Below are 23202 nucleotides of genomic sequence, written 5' to 3'. Positions count from 1 at the left end.
CTTTTTACTTGGCACTTAGCTGCTTTACATAAACCAAGCTAATTTCTTTCATAATTCAGACCTGTGCTTTGCACAGATATTTACTTGTACCTGTTCTCTCAATGTCTCTGAAAGCTATCTAGTACTAAATTAAACTAGAATTGGAAAATAAGAATTGGAAGTTTTCTTGATAAAAGGTTTTTTTTGCAATATTGCTATGATATGATGAAGGTATACATTTATCTTTTTGTAAACAAATAATATATATTAAAGCTTGAAATTGTGAATGTGTTGACTTTGATACAGGTCCTGTTTAGAAATTCATGGTTCATTCTTATGAATCCTAGACTTTCTGTTTGGGTATTTGTCTGCCATGGAGACAATTACGAGAAAAAGTAAATGAGTAGACTTTAATTTTGGAGAAAGGAGTAAAAAACTCAATTATGTAATATATTAAGGGTGTGACTTTGATTACTTATGGGATTATAGTTCTTTCTAAGTTTGAAATACAACTGCCAAAAATGTGGTCATAAAATATGGTAAGTGGCACTTAAATTGTTAAATGGCAAAGCATGGATTACATAATAGTTATTTTGTTCTATTCCAAAAACTGAACTTCAAAAAAGGTTAGAATCAAACTTATATATCACTTTTGTCATTATGAATCCTTGGCTTTTTTTCATTGAGGTATAATTGACATTATCCGTTGACTCTTTTTTTTTCTTCAATTTTATCTATTTATTTGCATGGGTTTTCTCTAGTTGTGGCGAGTGGGGGCTACTCTTCGTTGCGGTGCGCGGGCTTCTCATTGCAGTGGCTTCTCTTGTTGTAGAGCACGGGCTCTAGGCGCACCGGCTTCAGTAGTTGTGGCACACCGGCTCAGTAGTTGTGGCTCGTGGGCTCAGTACTTGTGGCTTGCAGGCTCTAGAGCGCAGGCTCAGTAGTTGTGGTGCACGGACTTAGTTGCTCTGTGGCATGTGGGATCTTCCCAGACCAGGGCTTGAACCCGTGTCCCCTGAATTGGCAGGCAGATTCTTAACCACTGTGCCACCAGGGATGTCCCTATTCCTTGACTCTTGATATTGCTTGCTTCTTATTTAGCTACTAAGGTTTGTCAGTTTACCTCCTTAAATTCCTTTCCCCATATATTTTTTTGAAAAATGGGTGGAGGGAGTTGGATGCTGAGCGAGGAGTGAAACTTATGCTTTTTACATATTCTTTTGTACTGAGGCTTAATTATTTTTGTTTGTTTGTTTGTTTTTTTACTGGACGTTTTAGAGCGGTTTTAGGTTCACAGCAAAATTGAGTAGAAAGGACAGAGATTTCCCATAAACCCTCACATATGCATAGACCACCCCCCCCCATTATCAATATCTCCCACAGAGTAGTACATTTGTCACAATTGATGAGCCTATGTTGACACATTATCACCCAAAGTTCATAGTCTACATTAGGGTTCAGTTTTGGTGTTGTACATTGTATGGGTTTGGACAAATGTATAATGATGTATAATCATAGTATCATACGGAGTAGTATTAAGGCTTTTTAATCAGCAGGTATTCCTTTTGTAGTTCTTTCTTTTTAAATGAAAAAGGGAGTGGGGAGGGGAGCATATATTACTCCCTTTATACTTTATACTTCATAATATGATTGTAAAACTCATATGGAAAACATGATGTGCTGTAATATCTAAAGTTAATATGAATTTGCAGTCTGTCACAGTACCTACTGTTTTATTGTTTGTGGGAAAAAACTAGAGGAAATGAATGTTTCTGTTCTTCAGGGTTCTGTTGTCAAATCTCTTTGTCATTCTGTACCCTGTCCCTCTGATGTTATTTACTCAAATCTATCTCTAATCCAGAGCTTTTTCTTAATCTCTGGTTCCTAGTCTATAAATCTAATTGCCTGCTAGTTGAGGATGACCTGCAGACACCTCAAATACAGTATATATAAAAGTGAATTCGTATTTTGTCATCTATCTAATGTGCTGAAGCTGGAACCTGGTGTTATCTTTGACACTTTATTCATATACCCCTCATCTGAGCGATGCTATATTCTGTTGACTCTACCTTTTTACTCTTTCTTTAATTCCATTTACTTCTCTCAATTTCTACTACCACTGGAAATAGTGTGAAGAGTTAGGACCTAGAGGCAGATTATCTAGATTAGAATCCCAGCTCCACCATTTATAGCTTCAGTTTCTTTAAAAACAGAGTGTACAGTCCAGCAGTTGCACTGTTGAGCATTTATTCCAGAGAAATTGAAACTTACATTCACACAAAAACCTATACCTGATTGTTCATAGCAGTTTTATTCCTATTAGTCAAAAACTGGAAACAACCCAAATGTTCTTCAACAGGTGAATGGTTAAACAAACTGGCACGTTTATACTATGCAGCAATAAAAAGAATGAGCTATTGATACATGCAGCAACTAGGATGGGTCTGAAGTGAAAAAAGCCACTCTCTAAAGGTTACATACTGTATGATTTCCTTTCTGTAGCGCTCTTGAAATATCAAAATTATAGAGATGAAGAGCAGAGTAATGTTTGGCCAGGAGTTAAGGATCAGGGAGAAGGGAGTGGGTGGCTACAAGGGAGCCTCTCGGTGATAGAACAGTTCTGTATCTTGATTGTGATGGTAGTTACACATATCTATATCTGTTCTAAAATTGTATAGAACTACACACACATGCACAGACAAATGAGTGCTTGTAAAACTGGTGATATCTGAGTAACCCTCTGTGGACTATACCAATGTCAGTTTCCTGATCTTGATATTTTACTATAGTTATGCAAGATGTTACGATTGGGGGAAACTGGGCAAAGGATACATGGGACCTCCTGGCATGTAGTTTGGGAACTTCTTATGAGTCTGTAATTATTTCAAAATAAAAAGTTTTTTAAAAGGGTTGTATTAAGGATTAAATGAGCAAATACATATGAGATTCTAGTTATAGTACTTGCTTGGTTCATCATAACTACATAATACCTCTACTATATATAAAATAGATAACCAACAAGGACCTACTGTATAGCATAGGGAACTATACTCAATATCGTAATAACATATAATGCAAAAATACCTGAAAAAGAATATATATATGTATATATACACACACATATATAAACTGAATAACTTTGCTGTATACCTGAAACTAACACAACTTTGTAAATCAACTATACTTCAATAAAAGTAAAAATTAAAAAAAAAGTCACCAAGGTGACATTCTATTAAAACAAATAAAATAAATACGTAATGCAAATAATAGTAGCAGCAGCAGCAGTAGTAATGATAGTCTGGCCTTCTAACCTCTTACTAGGCCTCTCACTAGGACTATTCCAGCAGTATTCATATTGGTCACTCTGCCCTCATAGGTCTTTCCTCCCTGTGGTCCACTCTACAGTGTAACCAGAGTTCTCTTTCTAAAGTGCCTATTACATATTACTCACTTCATACAAAATTTTTTAATGGCTTCCCATTGTATTTTCATACATTAATTTCTTTTTTTTCAATCGTAGTGGAAAGAAGCATTGGAGTCGACATGGCTTCCAGGGTGCTATAACATATGAATTAAAGATAAAAACAGAAAAATCTCAAGCGATTGTTCTCACCTTCAAGAAGCTGTTATTTTAAGTGTTATCTTAAAGTTTATTTGATATTGATGCCTGAAACACTACCACAAAATTAAATGACTCAGGACAAAAAGATTTATTGTTATTTTTCATGATTCTGTAGGTTGGCTAAATTGTTCCTTTATTGGTTTCACTTGGCTGTCTCATGTAGCTGAATCCACCTGGAGGGTTGACTGAGTTAGAAGGTCCAAGATGTCTGCACTCACATGTTTGCACATGGTGCTGGCTGTCCATTAAGGTGCTTCAGTTCTTCTCAGTGTGGCTTCTCATCCTCTGGTAGGCTAGTCTGGCATCCTTACATGGCATTCTCAGGGTAGCATTCTAAAAAGGTGAAGGTGGAAGCTGTAAGGCTGCAAGGCCTCTTTGAGGATTAGGCTTTGAAACTATATAACAGCCCTTCCACCATATTCTGATGATCAAAGCAACTCACCAAGCTAGCCCAAATTCAAGGGAGTGGAGAAATGGAAAAGGACCTTTGTCGCAGACAATTCAGGCTGCTATAATAAAGTACCATAGACTGGGTGGTTTAAACAACAAACTTCTATTTCTCACAGTTCTTGAACTTGGGAAGTCCAAGATCAAGGTGCCAGAAAATTTTGTGTCAACTAGGGACCCACTTCCTATTTCCGAGATGGCTACATTCTCATTGTGTTATAACATGTGAGAGAGCTCTCTGGGGATCTCTTTTATAAGGACACTAATCCCATTCATGAGAGCACTACCCTCATGACCTAATCACCTCCCAAAGGCCCCACCTCCTAATACCATCACACTGGGGGTTAGCACTTCAGTATATAAATTTTGGGGAGACACAAAAATTCAGTCTATAACAATAGTCCACAGAGAGATCAGATTATTTTCTATTTTCTTAATATAAGGATGAACAACAGTCCAAAAAATGACACAGTCACTATAAGAATTTGAAAATTTTTGCTGAGATCTAACAAATAAAAGTAAAAACACAAGTACCAAAGACATTAAATAGCAAGCCAAGAAGGACAGGTTCAAAATCTTCATGAAGTAGAATAATGTGCATAATACGTGGGAGAATCAGCCTTATCTAACTGTTGTGCTACAGTAGTGTTTCCTGAAAACTTGAAGGAGGTTAATCTGTAGAAAGTTCACTGGGTTTTTATTTGAGCAGGTTTTAAACAGCTGATTTAACATCTTCCATTAAACTGTTTATTTCTCCTAACCTCTCATTTTCATATAATTTGGTTTTGGCCAGTCACAGTAAGCCACATTGCTTTTCTAGAACATAACTCCCAAGTGTTGGCAAGAAATTATAGTAGTGCATTATGAAATCTTGTCAGTGTACTGAACTATTATAAACACCCCTCTGTCTGAACTGTAATGGTGGTGCACCTTCACAGAGTAGATTCTTTGGCCAGTCTTGCTTCCTACACTCCCCACCACCCCAATTTCAGTGGAATATCCTAAACACTTTATTATTAGCATTAAATTGAAGCATAACTGAGATGGCTTGTTGGCATCTTAGACCATAAAATTGTTCCTGCAGTCTCTTTCTTACCTTGTATCAGGTAGGAATTGTGTTTGGCTGCTAGAAACAGAGATAAGAAATAACCGTTGCTTAAATAAGGTAGTAGTTCATTTCTTTGTCTTGTAAAAACAAATTCAGAAATAGTCTTAAGACTGGTACGGCAACCCCATAGACTTGTCAAGGACCCAGTCTCCTTCTCTCTTGCCTTTGCCAACCTTAGCATGTGGTTTCTATTCTGAAGATCACAGAATGGTTGCTGGATATCCAACTATCACATCCATGATCTAGGCAGAAGGAAGGAGGAAGAAAGGCAGAGGACAAAAGGGGCATACCTTCCATCTTTTAAGAAAACTTTCTAGGGACTTCCCTGGAAGTCCAGTGGTTAGGACTCCATGCTTTCACTGCCATGGGCCCGAGTTCAATCCCTGGTTGGGGAATTAAGATCCTGCAAGCCACATGTGGATGACAAAAAAAAGAAGGAAAGAAGCCTTTCTAGAATTCCCTACACGGTATTTCCTCTGATCTCATTGACCAGAACTTAGTCATTTGGCCATACTTAGCTATAAGTCAGGGTCAGAAATGGCTTTAGCTGATTGTATAGACTAGATCATTGGGGGTGGAGGTGTGGATCTCTATCGGATGGGAACTAGTAGTCTTTGCCATACTTGCTGCCTGTCTCCTCTGCTGAGTCTGCTGCTGACTGACTGCTTGTTGCTGTTAGGCCCTTCACTCAATAGTCATGAACTAAGTGCTAACTGTGCTAAGCCCTGTCCCAGGAACTGGGAATACAGATACATCTGAGACGTCCTCCCTGTCCTGGCGAAATTATGGATCTTACAGTTTTCCTGCCCTACTCCCCCCCACCAAGCAGTCACATCTCTCTCTAGGTATCGGGCGTAGGTATTGTTGATTTCTTCTGGTCTTTGGCTTGCCTTTTCACTCTCTCAGTTTCTCTTGATGACAGGTTTGATACAGTCCGATTTGTCATTGTTGTTATGGTTATGGTTAGTGCTTTTCGTGTTTGCTTAAAAAATATTTGCCTGCTTCAAGGACACAAAGATGTTTTGGTATGGTTTTTTGTTTGTTTACTTTCACATTTAGACCTGCATTCTATTTGGAATTTACTTTTGTTGAGTTGTGTAAAGTTAGAGATCATGATACACTCATTATTTTCTATAGGGATATCCAGTTGACCCAGCGTCTTTTATTTAAAAGAATGTCTTTTCCCAACTGCACTGCAATTTGCCTTTGTCGTAAATAAAGTAGTCTTATTTGTGTGTGACTTTCTAGGCTCTATTTTTTCATTGGTAAGTTTTAGTTACTATACTTGTACAGTTAATTACTATGGCTTTATAACAGGTCTTAATATTTTACAGTATAGTCCTCCAATTTTTGTTGTTTTTCAAGGTTGCTTTGACTATTCTTGGCTCCTTGTAGTTCCCTAGAGATTTCAGAATCAGCTTGTCAATTTCTCTTTAAAAGGAGAAGAGTGGGATTTTGATTATGATAGCTTTGAAACTAGAAATCGATTGGGGGAGAATTGACATTTTTACTGTGAGTCTCCAACCTGTGAACATGGTATGTCCTTCAATTTATTTAGACCCTTAAATTCTCTCAACAATGTTTTCTTGTTTTCAGTGTAGTGGTCTTGCACATCTTTTGTTAGATTTCTTTCTTTTTTAAAAAAATGCTGTTGGAAGTTGTGTTTTTATTTTCTTTAATTTATTTATTTGATTATTTTATTTTATTTACTTATTGTTTTTGGCTGTGTTGGGTCTTCACTGCTGTGCACGGTCTTTTCTCTGGTTGCGGCGAGCAGCGGCCACTCTTCGTTGTGGTGCGTGGGCTTCTCATTGTGGTGGCTTCTCTTGTTGCAGAGCACAGGCTCTAGGCGCGTGGGCTCCAGTAGTTGTGGCACATGGGCTCAGTAGTTGTGGCTCGTGGGCTCTAGAGCACAGACTCAGTAGTTGTGGTGCATGGGCTTAGTTGCTCCACGGCATATGGGATCTTCCCAGACCAGGGCTTGAACCCGTGTCCCCTGCATTGGCAGGCGAATTGTTAACCACTGTGCCACCAGGGAAGCCTGAAGTTGTGTTTTTTAAAAACACTAGTTTACAGAAATATAATTGATTTTTATATATTAGCCTTTTATCCAGAAACCTAGATAAATTCACTTATTAATTCTAATAATTAGTCTGCAGAATCTTCTGAATTTTCTTGGTACATATTCATATTGTCTATTAATAATATCATCTCTAAATAATGGCCTTTTTTCTTTTCTGGTTGTTATTCTTATATCTTTTTCTTGACTTGCTATAGTAGCTAGGTCCTCCAGCACAGTGTTGAATAGAAGTGGTGATAATGGTTATCTCTTTCTTCTTCTTTTTTTTTTTTTTGGCGGCACTCGGTGAAATGTGGGATCTTAGTTCCCTGACCAGGGATCAAACCCGCGCCCCCTGCAGTGGAAGCGTGGAGTCTTAACCACTGGACCTCTAGTGAAGTCCCTCTTTCTTGTTTTCAACCTCAGAAAGTAAGTTTTCAATATTTTATCATTGACTGTGACACTTGTACAACCTTGGTGTTGTTTCCTCCTTAACTGTTTGGAAAAATCCACTGGTGAAACCATCTGCACTTGAGATTTTCTTTATGGAAAGATTTTTAATAATAGATTACATTTCTTTAATATCCATGACGCTGTATGGATATTCTGTGTCTTTCAGTGTTGGTTATTGTATTTTTCAAGAAATGTGTTCCTTTCGTGCTAAGTGTCATATTTATTGGCATAAAGTTTATCATAACTTCTTGTCTTTTTGATGTCTAAAAATTTCATAGTAATTTGTGTTTTCTCTAATGAGTATTACTAGGGGTTTGTCAATTTTATTAATCTTTTCAAAGAACCAACTTTTTTTTTTTAATATTTTATAATTTATTTGGCTGCGTCAGGTCTTAGTTGTGGCACGCGGGGTCTTTGTTGCGGCATGCAGGATCTTCTGTTGCGGTGCGCGCGGGCTTCTCTCTGGTTGCGGCGCTCAGGCTCTAGAGTGCACAGGCTTAGTTGCCCTGTGGCCTGTGGGATCTTAGTTCCTTGACCAGTGATTGAACCCACATCCACTGCATTGGAAGGTGGATTCTTAACCATTGGACCACCAGGGAAGTCCCAAAGAACCAACTTTTGACTTTGTTGATTTTTTCCCTCTATTGTGTGCTTGTTTTCTATTTCACTCATTTGCTATCTTCTCTGACCTCTAGAGATAGATATCTGTCAATAGATAAAACCACTGATTTTTTTTTTTCAGCCTCTCTGCTAATATAGGCAATCTTAGCTTTGCAAGGTACCAGGTTAACTGAAACTCCTAAATGCATATAGGAACTATGTCTTTGCTTAATACATGCAAAGTAAGAACTTTCTACATATGAAATAAGGCTACAGCTACATCCCACAAGCTTTAATATATCTTTCTTAGCATTGAGTTCGGCATTTTTACTAATTTTGGTTGTTTTTTGGGTTTTTTTGGCTGCGCTGTACAGCATGTGGGATCTTAGTTTCCCGACCAGGGATCAAATCTGTGCCGCCTGCATTGGGAGTGTGGAGTCTTAACCACTAGACTGCCAGGGAAGTCCCTAATTTTGGTTTTAATATCTTCTTTGACCCATAGATTATTTAGAAGTATAATTTAAAATTTCCAGGTAGTTGGGGTTTTTTTAGGTTTTTATTTATTGTTGTTAATGATCTCTAGGTTACTTTGGTTGTGGTTAAAGGAACATACTCTGAATGGCTCAGTTTTCCTGTCATTTGCACTGTTGGGTTTTCTTGTTTTGTTTTGGCTTTTTCCTTAATTGAGAGCCTAGTATCTGTATCCTTAGCCTTGAAAGACTGTCAGAGACAGTCTTCCCAGCATAGCTCTCAAGTCTGCCTGCCTGCACTGCTTCAAAATCTGGTGATTGTCTTGGTGGTTCCAAATTCCCAAGGTACAAAAAGACAGTCTCCTTGACACCAGCTGCCCCTTCCCAGACTGTCACCAATTTCTTGTGTATCTTTCCAGAGACTAACAGAGAAAACTTGCTAGTCCTTTTCAAGTTTTTTCCCCACTGCAGAACTTCTCATGAAATAAAAATCCCATGGAATAGCCCATTATATACCAGACGGTTGGAGTAGGAGGTCCTGACACATCTTCAGTTTGGAAAACATTGGAGACTTTACAATGATAATGTCGTTTAACTCCAAGAGAATATTATTGCAGTATTCTTTGTATTAAAAAATGTTTTGTTAATGAACATATTTTAAAATGCTAATTTTTTTCTGGTGTTTTAGCTTTTAAAGTTGTGATAAGTTTTGAATCAAAGAAGTAGAGTATAATGTGGTCAGCAACTACATGATAATAGTTATTACTTTATGAGAAAAGTATACTTTTATCAATTTGAAAATGATTTTTAATATTTTTTGTGCCAAAAGTTCAAGTAACAGCATTTTCTATGTTCTTTCTCAAAATGATAAAATTTTCAGTCTGTGAAACTCATCCGAAATTATAATGTAGCCATTGATACTTATTTAAGCTTGGTTTTATAGTGCATATTAAAATTTTAATGATCGTTGCATGTGTGTGTGTGTATGTGTGTGTGAGATCACTGTAATATGTTTCAAAAGTTGGATTCATAGAATTTTTGGCTGGAAAGTACTTATTTTTGTAGATTTTTCAGGTGAGGCTCCAGAAAATTTAACTTACTCGAAGTCTTTACAGATATTTAATGGTAAATTTGAAACTAAAACTCAGACTTCTTTTTTCCAAATCTAATGTTTTCTAAAATAAGTTTGATAATGGTACGTAAGTATAGCCTAGTTATTATAGAAAACTTAAAAATAATCCCAATTATTTTTAAAATTAGATAAACTATATTATAAATGCCTTTTCAAAATTGTTCTTTCTCCTTTATATTACATTCTTGAGGATATTCTCTCTCACTGTTTCACAGTTTTTCGTTTTCATTTTTTATAGAGTTGGAAAACATTTAAGTCTCAACAAATGAATTCCACACTTGAACTCTGCCGCATTCCTGTGCCACCTCCTCCATTGGAACACTGATCTTAGAACAGAGGTAAAATGATAGAATTTAACTTTTTAAAGGATAAAGAATGAAGTTCCCATAGTTAGACATGTTAGAATTTTTGGTAATTTTTGGTGGGTAGCTTCTATATATTAAGCAGTTTTACCTAGGAGATTTGATTTTTTTTAAAAGTGTTTATTTTTATGTGTGTAACAACAGCTAGTTTGAAATAATGAAAAAGAATCACAGTCGCAGCAGGAAAATATAAACTTTTAACCCTTGAACAACACTGGTTTGAACTGTGCAGATCCATTTATACTCAGATTTCTTTTCAATAAATATCAATACATGCAGTGCTACACAATGCATGGTTGGTTGAATCTGCTGATAGGGAGGGCCAGCTCTGGGACTTGAGTATTGTTGGATTTTGGTATCTGCAATGGGTCTGGAAACAGTTGTCCACAGAAGATTATACTTAGGAATCAACTTAATTTGAATGTGTTGATCTATATGAAGAAAACACAAAATTTATACAGACATATAAAAGATTTTTATTAAAAAAAAATTTATTTATTTGGCTGCGCCGGGTCTTCATTGCGACACGCAGGATCTTTTAGTTGCGGCATGTGGGATCTAGTTCCCTGACCAGGAATCAAACCCGGGCCCCCTGCATTGGGAGTGTGGAGTCTTAACCACTGGACCACCAGGGAGTTCCTAAAAGAAGATTTTTAATAAAGAGCAGTGCCATGCTTCTGTATTGGATAACTCAATTATGTGAAGATGTCACTTGAAATTAATTTGTAAATTTAATTCCAATAAGGATGGAGTATGGGAAAGAAACTTATCATTAGAAGTCTAATATTCACCTGGAAGAATAAGCAAGCAATAATAATAAAATACATTTTTAGGAAAAATAATTAGTATGGGACTTATACTATTATAAAGTACATTATAAAACCACAGTAATTAAAATATTATAGCCCCGGTACAAAATTAATGGGTAAAGTAGCTCAGAAATAGTTCCAAATATACGTGGGACTTTTAGTATATGATAAAAATAGCATTTCAAGTTAGAAAAAAATGGACATGTAAACAAGGTATTAGAACAACTGAGAAAACAGTTTTTATTGGGAGAAAACATTGTTAGATCTTAATCTCATATTGCATTCTAAAATAACTTTCAGGTTGTTTAAAGAGTAAACTATAAATGTGGTTTTTAACTTTAGAAGATTCAAGCCTTTACTAAACAAGCAGAGTGATTTTTAAAATACAGTAAAATATATTGTGGTATCTTTTTTGCCATGTCTCTTTCAAATACATTACAGCATTCTGTGTATTAAATTTTTAGTGTTTTGGTAACTAGTACTCACTCAAATGTTCTGATACTGATTTTTGTTGTCCTAGTTTTAAAAGTCATATACATGATATTAACAAATGTAGAAAACTTGAGGTATTTATATTTAGAATTTTTTAGATTTCAGTGCTAAGGTATTAACTTTATAAATAGAACAGGAAGAAATTATTTTGTATATGTAACAATCATATGCTCTTTAAAATTATATCATGGATTATGGTTTTGAGAATTTATTTGTATTTGGATATGCTATTAATAATATTTATATCCTGTGACCTTAAAAATTCAAATTCAAGTTTTAGAATTTATACTACAGAAGATAACAATACGAATACATAAGTATGTACAAGGATGTGTATTGCAGCATGTTTTTGTAATATAAGGAAGTTGAAAACAGCTTTGTTTATTAGTAAATAATTAAATAAGTCATGGGATTATACTTATAATTAATTACACCCGTTAAAAAGAATGAGCTTGCATGCAGCTCAATAACAAAAAAATAAACCCAATCCAAAAATGGGCAGAAGACCTAAATAGACATTTCTCCAAAGAAGATATACAGATTGCCAACAAATACATGAAAGAATGCTCAACATCATTAATCATTAGAGAAATGCAAATCAAAACTACAATGAGATATCATCTCACACCGGTCAGAATGGCCATCATCAAAAAATCTAGAAACAATAAATGCTGGAGAGGGTGTGGAGAAAAGGGAACACTCTTGCACTATTGGTGGGAATGTAAATTGATACAGCCACTATGGAGAACAGTATGGAGGTTCCTTAAAAAACTACAAATAGAACTACCATACGACCCAGCAATCCCACTACTGGGCATATACCCTGAGAAAACCATAACTCAAAAAGAGTCATGTACCAAAATGTTCATTGCAGCTCTGTTTACAATAGCCAGGACATGGAAGCAACCTAAGTGTCCATCATGGGATGAATGGATAAAGAAGATGTGGCACGTATATACAATGGAGTATTACTCAGCCGTAAAAAGAAATGAAATGGAGTTATTTGTAGTGAGGTGGATGGAGTTAGAGTCTGTAATACAGAGTGAAGTAAGTCAGAAAGAGAAAAACAAATACAGTATGCTAACACATACATATGGAATCTAAGGGATAAAAAAAAAAAAAAGGTCATGAAGAACCAAGTGGCAGGATGGGAATAAAGACACAGACCTACTAGAGAATGGACTTGAGGATATGGGGAGGGGGAAGGGTAAGATGTGACAAAGTGAGAGAGTGGCATGGACATACATACACTACCAAACGTAAAATAGATAGCTAGTGGGAAGCAACCGCATAGCGCAGGGAGATAAGCTCTGTGCTTTGTGACCGCCTGGGGGGGTGGGATGGGGAGGGTGGGAGGGAGGGAGATGCAGGAGGGAGGAGATGCGGGAATATATGTATATGTATGACTGATTCACTTTGTTATAGAACAGAAACTAACACACCATTGTAAAGCAATTATACTCCAATAAAGATGTTAAAAAAAAAAAAAAGAATGAGCTTGAACTATAGGTCTTTCGTATATTTTTGACAATTGAAAAAGCAATTATAGAATACTATGTACAATGAACACAACTATATTTAAACTGTATACACACACATATACATACATGCATATACGTAAACATATATGTGAAGAAAAATACATACCAAATGGTTAACTCTGTTTATCTTTGTGGGTGGGGGAGGTAGTTAGGTTAAGTTCCTTTTTTTAGTAGATACATACTATTTATAATAACTTTTTAAATTATTTAATAATTGAATATCAACTATTCATATTTATAGCTAAGGATATTTGTAAAATTAGAGGTAATAGTTGGGGTACAGAGGAAGAATAGCTTTTTAAGTTTCCAGTAAATAAAAAGCAAAAATCAATCATTATTAAAATTCAGCAGTGGAAAAGGAGTTTTGTGGGTTTTTTTTAAGTTCCTATTTTGTTTATTTTGGAAGATAAGTCCTTTCTGTCACCACTAGAATGAAATTGTGGTTTTCTTCTTTACATGGTAGTATATTTATTGAAAGTATTTACCTCCTTTTCTGGAGTACTTCTCAAAGAGGACGTAAAATTCAGTCTGTTTTTCCTCAATCTTGTGGCCTGCTGAACTCATTAGCGATAATGAGGTGGTAGAAGGAGATGTTGTAAGTAATATCAACAAAACAGCCCCTTTTGTTTATACTTTCATAAGAGATTTGGGATAAAAGGGAACTATTAAAGGGAGATTCAGATGTTAGAATTTATCCCTAAAAAAATTATTTCCAGAGAAAATAATGTAGGCATTGCTTTTTTATACTTTATTTGAAGCTTAATAAAAATGGAACCTACTTTATTTTTCAGGTACTTTGTAAATAAAAACCGTTTTTATTATCAGTAGCTATTTAGGTTGTTTTTTTTTTTAACTTCCAGAGACTTGACTTGACTTAGTAGGAACTCTCAGAGCAAGTGCTATATAGCAAGCCTGGAATATTTTTAGTCTTCTTTTTTTCTTTTTCTTTTTTGAATTTCCTGTTTGTATTCTTCACCTAATTCTTTTTTTTTTTTTTAATTTATTTTTGGTTGCGTTGGGTCTTTGTTGCTGTGCGCAGGCTTTCTCTAGTTGTGGCGAGCAGGGGCTACTCTTGGTTGCGGTGCATGGACTTCTCATTGCGGTGGCTTCTCGTTGCGGAGCATGGGCCCTAGGTGTGTGGGCTTCAGTAGTTGTGGTACATGGGCTCAGTAGTTGTGGCTCGTGGGCTCTAGAGCACAGGCTCAGTAGTTGTGGTGCACAGGCTTAGCTGCTCCGCGGCATGTGGGATCCTCCCGGACCAGGGCGTGAACGTGTGTCCCCTGCATTGGCAGGCAGACTCCCAACCACTGCACCACCAGGGAAGCCCCTAGTCTTCTTGCTAATGGGAATTTTGTAGCTAGCTTTGAAAGAGTGTTCTCTACGTCATAGCCAGGTAAGTCTTTCAAACCTTTAATCTTATCCTCGGTCACTTTCCATACTTAATGTAGACTAGAAGGTCTTGTTTATTATAACATCAGCCCATGCCTCTCTCTCTCTGCCCTCAACTTCGCCCCTTGCTCTCTGTGCTCCTAACCACTTGGATATTCTTTCAGATTCTACATCTTCCTATGTTATTTTCTTGCCACAGAACCTTTTTATATGCTGTTCCCTCTTTCTGGAATGTTCCTTCACTACTCCCCTTGACTCCTACTGATCTTTGATATCTCAGTTTAAGTGCTACCTCAGAGAAACCTTCATCAGCACTAGGTTCCTTTGTTTTACGCTTCTGTGTACCTTTCCTTCTTACTCCTTATCTCTTTGCAAAAATGTGTTTAGCCTCCTCTACTAGATAAGTGCCCCATTAGAGTGAGTCTACATCTGATTCTGTTTACCATTGTATTTCCAGCTCCTAGCATAATGGCAGGTATATAGTTTTCGCTTAAGAAATACTTATGGGGGACTTCCCTGGTGGTCCAGTGGTTAAGAATCTGCCTTCCAATGCAGGGGATGTGGGTTCGATCCTTGGTCAGGGAACTAAGATCCCACATGCTGTGGGACAACTAGAGAGCCCGTGTGCCACAACTAAGATCCGACACAGCCCAAAATAATAATGAATAAATGAAAGAGAGAAAGAAAGAAAGAAAGAAATATTTATGGAATGGATTGATGAATTTCTGACTGAATCCTTCCTTTGCTTTTTGGTCAGTTGCCTCCTTGGGTTCTTTCTGAGAAGCTTCCAGGGGCAACTGCCTTAGGATATTTAGCCCATTATTTATAACTGAAAGTTATAATGTATGATGGATCTAGGCTTGTTATTTTATTTTTTATAGTTAAATTTTTTTTAAAGAGGTGTAATTTGCATAGAGTAAGATACACAGTAATCATAATTATGTCATGGAGTCCGTTTTTAGGTGAAGTACTAGGTTATACAGAGTATTTAGTACCACTTAACTAATTGGTACTTGAAAGAAAAAAAGAAAATTCTGACAGTGATTTGAACAATCATTGTAGTAAATATAAGAACCTTACAAAATGACTTCTTTGAAGGACATTATCATTAGGAAGTGTAGTTGTGCTCTATTTCATAAAGTTATTTTTAAGAGTCTCATTTCTTCACGAGTTTATAACTTGGGAGTCCATATCTATTAATGGGCTTTAGTGAATCAGTGAACTTCCTGAAATTATTTGTAAAATCATGTACATGCAGGCATCATATTTATCTTTTTCTGAAGTAGGGATCAGTACATAGTTTTGCTCAGCTATCAAAGGGGGTCTGTGACTTTGTGCTTTTGCCCCCCCCCAAAAAAGGTTAAGAACATTGTTTTATATCATGTATATTATAATTTGTATGTAGAGTTAGTTCATCGATCCTTTTTTTCCCCCTTGAAGTTCATTATGGAACACTTCAAACCTATAACAAAGTAGAGAGAATAGTGTAATGAAACTTGTATACCAGTTAGCTTCAGTGGTTATCAACTTACGGCCAGTCATATTTTATCTATACCCAATGCACTCTCCTCCTTTGGCTACCCTCATCCCGATTATTTTGAAGCAAGTCCCAGGGCTTCCCTGGTGGCGCAGTGGTTAGGAATCCGCCTGCCAATGCAGGGGACACGGGTTCGAGCCCTCGTCCGGGAAGATCCCACATGCTGCGGAGCAACTAAGACCGTGCGCCACAACTACTGAGCCTGCGCTCTAGAGCCTGTGCTTCGCAACAAAAGAAAGCACCGCAATGAGAAACCCGAGCACCACAACAAAGAGTAGCCCCCGCTCTCCGCAACTAGAGAAAGCCCGCGTACAGCAACGAAGACCCAGTGCAGCCAAAACTAAATAAATTTAAAAATATATATATTAAAAAAAAAAAAGCAAATCCCAGATATCATTTCACCAGTAAATATTTCAGTGTGAATCTTGTAAGAGATAAACAGTATTTTAAAAAACCTAATAACTATAGGGACTTCTCTGGCTGTCCAGTTGCTAAGATTCTACGCTTCCACTGCCGGGGCGGGGTGGGGTGGGGGGGGCGTGGGGGACGAGTTCGTTCCCTGGTTGGGGCACTAAGATCCCACGTGCCACACGGTGTGGCCAAAATAATAAATAAATTGTATTTAAAAAATAAATAAGTAAAAAGCCTAACTATAATACCATTATCAAATATAAAAGTAACCTATCATAATTCCTTGATTTAGTATCATCCAGTATTAAGTAATAAGTCATGTTTAACCTTTTCCAATTGTGTTATGCTCTTTTTTATTGTTTGAATCAGAGTCCAAATAAGATTCATACTTTGGTTCTTGATTTTTTTTAACATATCTTTTAATCTGCTGTCCCTTTTTTCCTCTTGCGATTTATTTGAATAAATCCACCAGTCCATCTTAAGAGCATTTGCTACTTGAGAATAAGGGGCATTTCTTACTCCTTTTTGTACTCCTCGCTTACATAATACTTGGTATAGTGCATTATATATGGATATTTAGGGAATGGGGGGGGTTAGAAAATCTGATTTCTTTTTTTTAGATAGAAATTTATTATGGAATATGACACATATTGTCTTTTTGATAAATATTGTCTTTTTAATAAAGGAACTTTCATTTCAGTTGCTTTGGAGACATTTCCCTCCCTGCCCAAGAAATTCCTTCTTTCTTTTGGTTACCTTTTGAACCTTAAATTTAGAACCAAAAACCTTCTGTTGTTTGTCTCACTTAAAAAATAATACATACCAATTTTTTTTTTTTAATAATTCAAAGTTACATAATTAGAATATCCTCAGTAATCCTTCCCTCAGAGGCCAACACTTAATAGTTTAGTATATATATTTTTCCTCCCAGCTTTTTCACATTTATATAATTTTTAGTGGAATTATTATAGCTTATATACTGTTGTACAACTTGCTTTTTCTATCTGGCCATTTTTCCATTTTAGAAAACATAAATCTACCTCCTTCAAAGGCCTTTTTTCATATTTTATATATATATATATATATATGTTTATAATCAGTTTGCTGTACATATGACCCTTGATTTCTAACTTTTTTACCTTTGTAAAAATCTGTCACAGTGTTCTATTATGTATAACTTTTTCCAGTTGTATGTGCCAGTTGTATATTTGGTAAAAGCTCTAGGCATAGACTGTGCATTTGTCTTGGGTAATGTGCAGTTTGATTTTACTTAGTAAACTTGTTTTTGCTACTTTGGAGTATAATTGGAAAATAGATTTCAAACGTATCATTAAAAATAGAACTTATTTCTTATAAACAGTTTTGTTTTAATTGAACACTAGTCTAAAAGTAAACCTCCTTATCTAAAATATACACTAGATGAGTTTCTCCTTTAGTGAAAGGCGCACATCATTTACCTTTGATAGTTTCTGTAAGTAACACTGTCCTCAAGTTCAGTGCCTTTTTCTTTCAGAGAGAAAAGAGGAATAGAAGGTAGAAGAAGATGCTGGGATCTGAACGTGGCGTTGTGGAAGAATGGTTATCAGAATTCAAGGTAAATTGGATTGAGGATAAGAATGTGTCATATGATTCTATATATCAGTAATTCAGTTATACATGTTCATGGAAAAACTGAAACAAAAGTTATGAAGTAGGAATATGAAATATGAAAATATGAAATAACATGTTTCTATAGCTGCACCTCTTTAAAAAGGCACTAATGTGAATAATGGCTAGAAGGTAACGTGAAAATGAAGCTAGTAAACTTGTTTTTGCTACTTTGGAGTATAATTGATATGGATTGATATCAATGGATTGATAAGGTGATATATAAATTTTAAGATATAGTCAATAAAAGAGGGGAAGCTCCAAGCTTTAATAAGGCACAGAAATGAGATTTGTGCCTTATATTTTTATTTCCTGTGATTAAAAAATCACTCATTAATTTGATTGAAAACTATATAATTTATAAACACTACGGAAATAAGTGTTTTGTAAACATAAAATACAAGAATTGAAATATATCCCACACTCAGGGACATCCCTGGCGGTCCAGTGGTTAAGGCTTCGCCTTCCAATGCAGGGGGTGTGGGTTCGATCCCTGGTTGAGGAGCTAAGATCCCACATGCCTTGCGGCCAAAAAACCAAAATGCAAAACTGAAGCAATATTGTACCAAATTCAATAAAAAGACTTAAAAAAAATGCACACCTCATTAAAAACAAAAGAATATATTGCACACTAATTTTTTAGACCAGATTATAAGGTGACTCATTTCAGCAAATCTTGGTGTAATGTGTGATTTCTAATCATTTCTCATTGTTGAGTAGTTAGAAGAATTGTATAACATCCTAACTAATTTGTTTTATTAACTCTCATGGTTATTTCTTAAATTAATTATTTTTACTTTTCTTAGTTGACTCAATTATAAATCTTTTCAAGGGAAACTCATATAAAATAAAGTTTCTAACTTCTCAAATATTAAGTTCACTTTTGGTTTCCTTTGATGTTTTCTTTTAGGCATTACCTGACACTCAGATCACCAATTATGCAGCAACTTTACACCGGAAAAAAACACTGGTACCAGCCCTGTATAAAGTTATTCAAGATTCGAATAATGAGGTAGGAAGGTTTATAAGAAAAGTAATTTTAATGTAGTACATAATGAAATATGTGCACTAAAACACATATATGTAAGTTTTGCAGTTTTCCTTCTTTTTTTTAAATCCTTCCAGTGGGACTGGAAAACTTTCTTTCTGCTGTTTTTCATTCTGATAGTTGCTTTGGCTTTCCCCATGACCTCCCTCTCCATATTTTTAAATGTTTTGATTAAATTTGTTCCTGTTGAGGACAGTATGTTTTGATTCTTGATTTGAGTGACCACCATCTCAGTAGATTATTTATTTAATTTGAAACTTTTCTCTGTTTCCTGTTCTGGAATGTTTCCTTTCTTGGAGTCCAAATTTTAACCATATACTGATTGAGATTTATTAATTTTAAGTATTGTTTGCAGTCCTTTTATTGACAGTAAAGAACTATGTGTAATCACTCTAATCAGTGAATTCAGTCAAACTGGTAACATGAAATGATGCTGCTGTAAGTTTAGCTTGAAAATGATCAGAGAAAGCCTAAATAGTCAGGATCAGTAAACTTAAAATAACAGTTTCCTATTACTTAGCCTGTACTAGAAGGGAAAAAAAGTGCAGCTATTGGCTCTATGTGTTAACTTACGCAAAATACACACATTATCTTTCCATTAACACAACAGTATGACATACAGTTTTATCACCACTGGATTCATGTATGCTTTAAAATGAAATGAAAGGAACACACAGGAAAGTAGCTTCTTATCTTCCCAGATACAGCCTCCAAGAGTGCCTCTGCTGTGTACTGGAGTGAGTTTGAAGAAGTTCAGGTAATCATCTCCTAACCAGCAGCTTAACTTAAAGTGCATCTTCATTTTTGTACTATCACTAAAAGCTTGCTTATTGACCTCTTTCTTTCCTATCTTCTAAACTTGGATTGGCTCTCAGTTGGGCTTGCATCTGTTGCTATTTGTAGCAGCAACCGCAGGATTCATTTGCTTCTTTTTCTCTTGCTATGTATTTTTGAATGTTTTATAACTTTAGGTATGGTAATGGACATATATGCATATCCTTCTTGGTCAGGAGTTTTCAAAATTCTGTGTGAGTATTGAATGTATGTATCCCTTGTTTTGCACTGTCTTAACATTAAGCTTTGCTTATTAAAATGCATTTGTTTTATGCTTTCTCTTTAAATTGTAAGCTCTTCATGGGCAGTGGTCGTATATTCTATATCTGTTAACATATATATCTGTTAATTCCCTAGAATCCAGTATTTCATCATGTGCATAATGAACACTTAATAAATATTGATTAGAAGAATAGTGAAATACATAGAATTCTCTGGCGGTCCAGTGGTTGGGACTCCACGATTTCACTGCCAAGGGCACGGGTTTGGTCTCTGGTTGGGGAAGTGAGATCCCGCAAGCCACGCGGCCAAAAAAAAAAAAAAAAAAAGAATCACCGGGGGAAAAAAAAAGAATAGTAAAATACAAAATGAGATTCTAAAATGCTATCATTTTCATTAGGACTCACAAGTATGTAAAATGTATTGGCTTCCTTTTTTTCTTTTATGCTTTGGAAGCTGTGATATTACAAGAATTAACTCACTTTATATTGTCATACTTCATAATACTAATGTATGAGACTTTGTCAAGGCTAGAAATAGAAAAATTACAACTTGAGAGACTCAAGCTCAAGACCCAGCAGTCATTATAATCAGCCAGTTACTAGAGCAGGTCTGTCTTTCCATCCTTTCTCCTGTCAGGTCATAAGATTCTAACCATGCGTTCATACTTCAGAAAAACAGAGTGTTAAGTTCCGTAGAATCTCAAAACAATTCTGGACTTCAGTTCTAGAAGGAGAACGCTTTTAGTCCTGATTTTGTTATATTCTGAAACATAAATGTATTAGTTACTTAATAAGAAACAATTTTGCCTTAAATACCATGAAAGTTCTTAAGAAAGTATATTTCCTAGAAGTTCTTTTTTTGTGTTTTGTTTTGTTTTTTGGCCGTGCCACATTGCACGGCTTGGGAGATCTTAGTTCCCCAACCCGGGATCGAACCCGGGCCACGGCAGTGAAAGCGCTTGAGTCCTAACCACTGGACCACCAGGGAATTCCCAAAGAAGTTTAATATTACATATCATGGCCAACCTGTACTACAGCTCAAGTTTTAATCTCTAGACCAACATGTTGCTTTATTTTTCTCCTTTCCCTCCTTCCACATCCCTTAGTCACTCTAGCAGTTCTTCCACTTCAAGGAGACCATTAACCCTATTGCTTTTTTATGATTTGATTGTCCTTCTGCCTCCCTTCAAATGTCTCACTTCCTTCAAATGTCTCACTTGCCTCTTTTCTTAGCTAAATTTTCTTGATCCATCATTACAGTCATTCCCTTGCAAACATTCTGAGCTCCTTTGCCTCTCATTCCCTTAGTTCATATTCTTTGGGCAAAATCTCAACACTGGATAAAACCCAGCCATCCACTTCATGCCTGTACCTGAGCGGCTGAACGTACCTGGAAAAAACACAATTTTGTTGACTTTTTCCATTTAAACACAGGACTAAAAATCATAAATGAGCACATAATATTTCATTGGTACACTGTCCCAGTGTTCATTTTATACCTTCTCTTTCGTCACACTTACTGCCCTTCCTCCTCATTTTCAGTTTGCCTTCTGTGTCATTATAAAAGAAGAAAATAGTTGGAAACTATTTTCCCATTCAAATCTACCACTCTACCAGCATCTCTACCCACACTCTCCTGCCGTTTCTGCTGTTCGGTGGATGAAGTGTCTCAGGTTGTATCAAAGGCCATCTCTTCCACTTAGGCCTGGATCCCATCTTCTCTAACTACCTCAAAGATTGCTACTGCAGTTATCCCCTCCCTTTCCTCTGTCACTGATTTTTTTTTTCTTAAAACAGCAGTGTTTTTTTTTTAATTAATTTATTTTATTTATTTATTTTTGGCTACGTTGGGTCTTCATTGCTGCGTGAGGGCTTTCTCTGGTTGTGGCAAGCAGGGGCTACTCTTCATTGTGGTGCACAGGCTTCTCATTGCGGTGGCTTCTCTTGTTGCGGAGCACGGGCTCTAGGCGTGCGGGCTTCAGTAGTTGTGGCACACAGGCTCAGTAGTTGTGGCTCGCAGGCTTTAGAGTGCAGGCTCAGTAGTTGTGGCGCACAGGCTTAGCTGCTCTGTGGCACGTGGGATCTTCCCGGACCAGGGCTCGAACCCATGTGCCCTGCATTGGCAGGCAGATTCTTAACCACTGTGCCACCAGGGAAGTCCCTGTCACTGATTTTTTTTTTCCCTTTCTGATGAAAGGAATATGATAAACAACAATATTCTATTTTTTTAAAAACCTTCTTTGATTTGCCTCCTATTTTATTATCTACCCCATTTTTCTGTCCTTCTTCCCAATGAACTTTATAAAGTATTGCTTATTCATAGTCTCTGTCTACTTGTGCCCGTTTCCTCACCTCATGTTTTTTCTTTAACCCACTCATATTTGGGTTCAGTTTCCATTATTCCACCCAAACTGCTCTCAATGCATTCATCATATGGCATGCCTCTTAGTAATTATCATGTCAAAACTATTTGCTAAGTTTGGGGAAGGTGTAAATTATTCTTAAGCTTTTTTTTAACGAGAAAATAATGATTTTTAACACCTTTTGCTGTGGGTGATAGCGCCATTTAGGGGAGGTCATTTCTGATACTGAGAAATTGAGAACATGATGGCATGATAACATATGCTTAGAATTAAAGATTTTAACAGAGCACATTGGCAAGTTTTTAACAGTCTTATTTTGCAGTGGAGCTGATGAAAATTTACTGGATTGCCAGCCACTCCTCCTCTCTCTTTTTAAAAAAAAGCAGAGTAATAATTTTGGTAACTGTATTTCTTTGCAGTGCTTATTAAAATATAGTCTCTACATCCCAATGTACTTGCTGCTGAGGAAGGAAAATAAGGTCTTTATAACATAGACAAATTGTAATTGTACCATGGCCAACGAAATTTAGAGAAGGCAATTTTAGAGTCTTTTACTAAAGAGGAAAGTAGATTTGAAACATGGACATATATTTTTAATACATAAATTTATGAGAGCAACAATGTTTAATTGTCCTAAGAAGCTGAATATTGTTGTCAGTACTTTAAAAAGTTGCCAGC

The 23202-nt window shown here is 36.2% G+C and overlaps 1 protein-coding gene across 7 annotated transcripts in view; it reads left to right on the top strand.

Annotated features, from left to right (window-relative positions):
* Window positions 1-23202, top strand: part of HYCC2 (hyccin PI4KA lipid kinase complex subunit 2) — a 66131-nt gene that overhangs the window by 3355 nt on the left and 39574 nt on the right. For 4 of the 7 annotated variants that reach the window (XM_061203832.1, XM_061203864.1, XM_061203815.1 and 1 more), the window contains exons 3-5: window positions 10109-10208; window positions 17925-18005; window positions 18969-19070. In XM_061203832.1, the coding sequence (XP_061059815.1) occupies window positions 17955-18005; window positions 18969-19070 (153 nt within the window). In that variant the 5' untranslated portion in view covers window positions 10109-10208; window positions 17925-17954. Of the gene's footprint in view, window positions 1-7540; window positions 7645-10108; window positions 10209-17924; window positions 18006-18968; window positions 19071-23202 lie in introns of all 7 variants that reach the window. The other 3 variants (XM_061203848.1, XM_061203823.1, XM_061203840.1) reach the window with 1 other exon arrangement.

This window comes from Eubalaena glacialis, chromosome 1, assembly GCF_028564815.1.
Source record: "Eubalaena glacialis isolate mEubGla1 chromosome 1, mEubGla1.1.hap2.+ XY, whole genome shotgun sequence".
Lineage (NCBI taxonomy): Eukaryota > Metazoa > Chordata > Mammalia > Artiodactyla > Balaenidae > Eubalaena > Eubalaena glacialis.
Note: the sequence above shows the minus strand (reverse complement) of the source record. Positions and strands in the feature narration are given on the sequence as shown.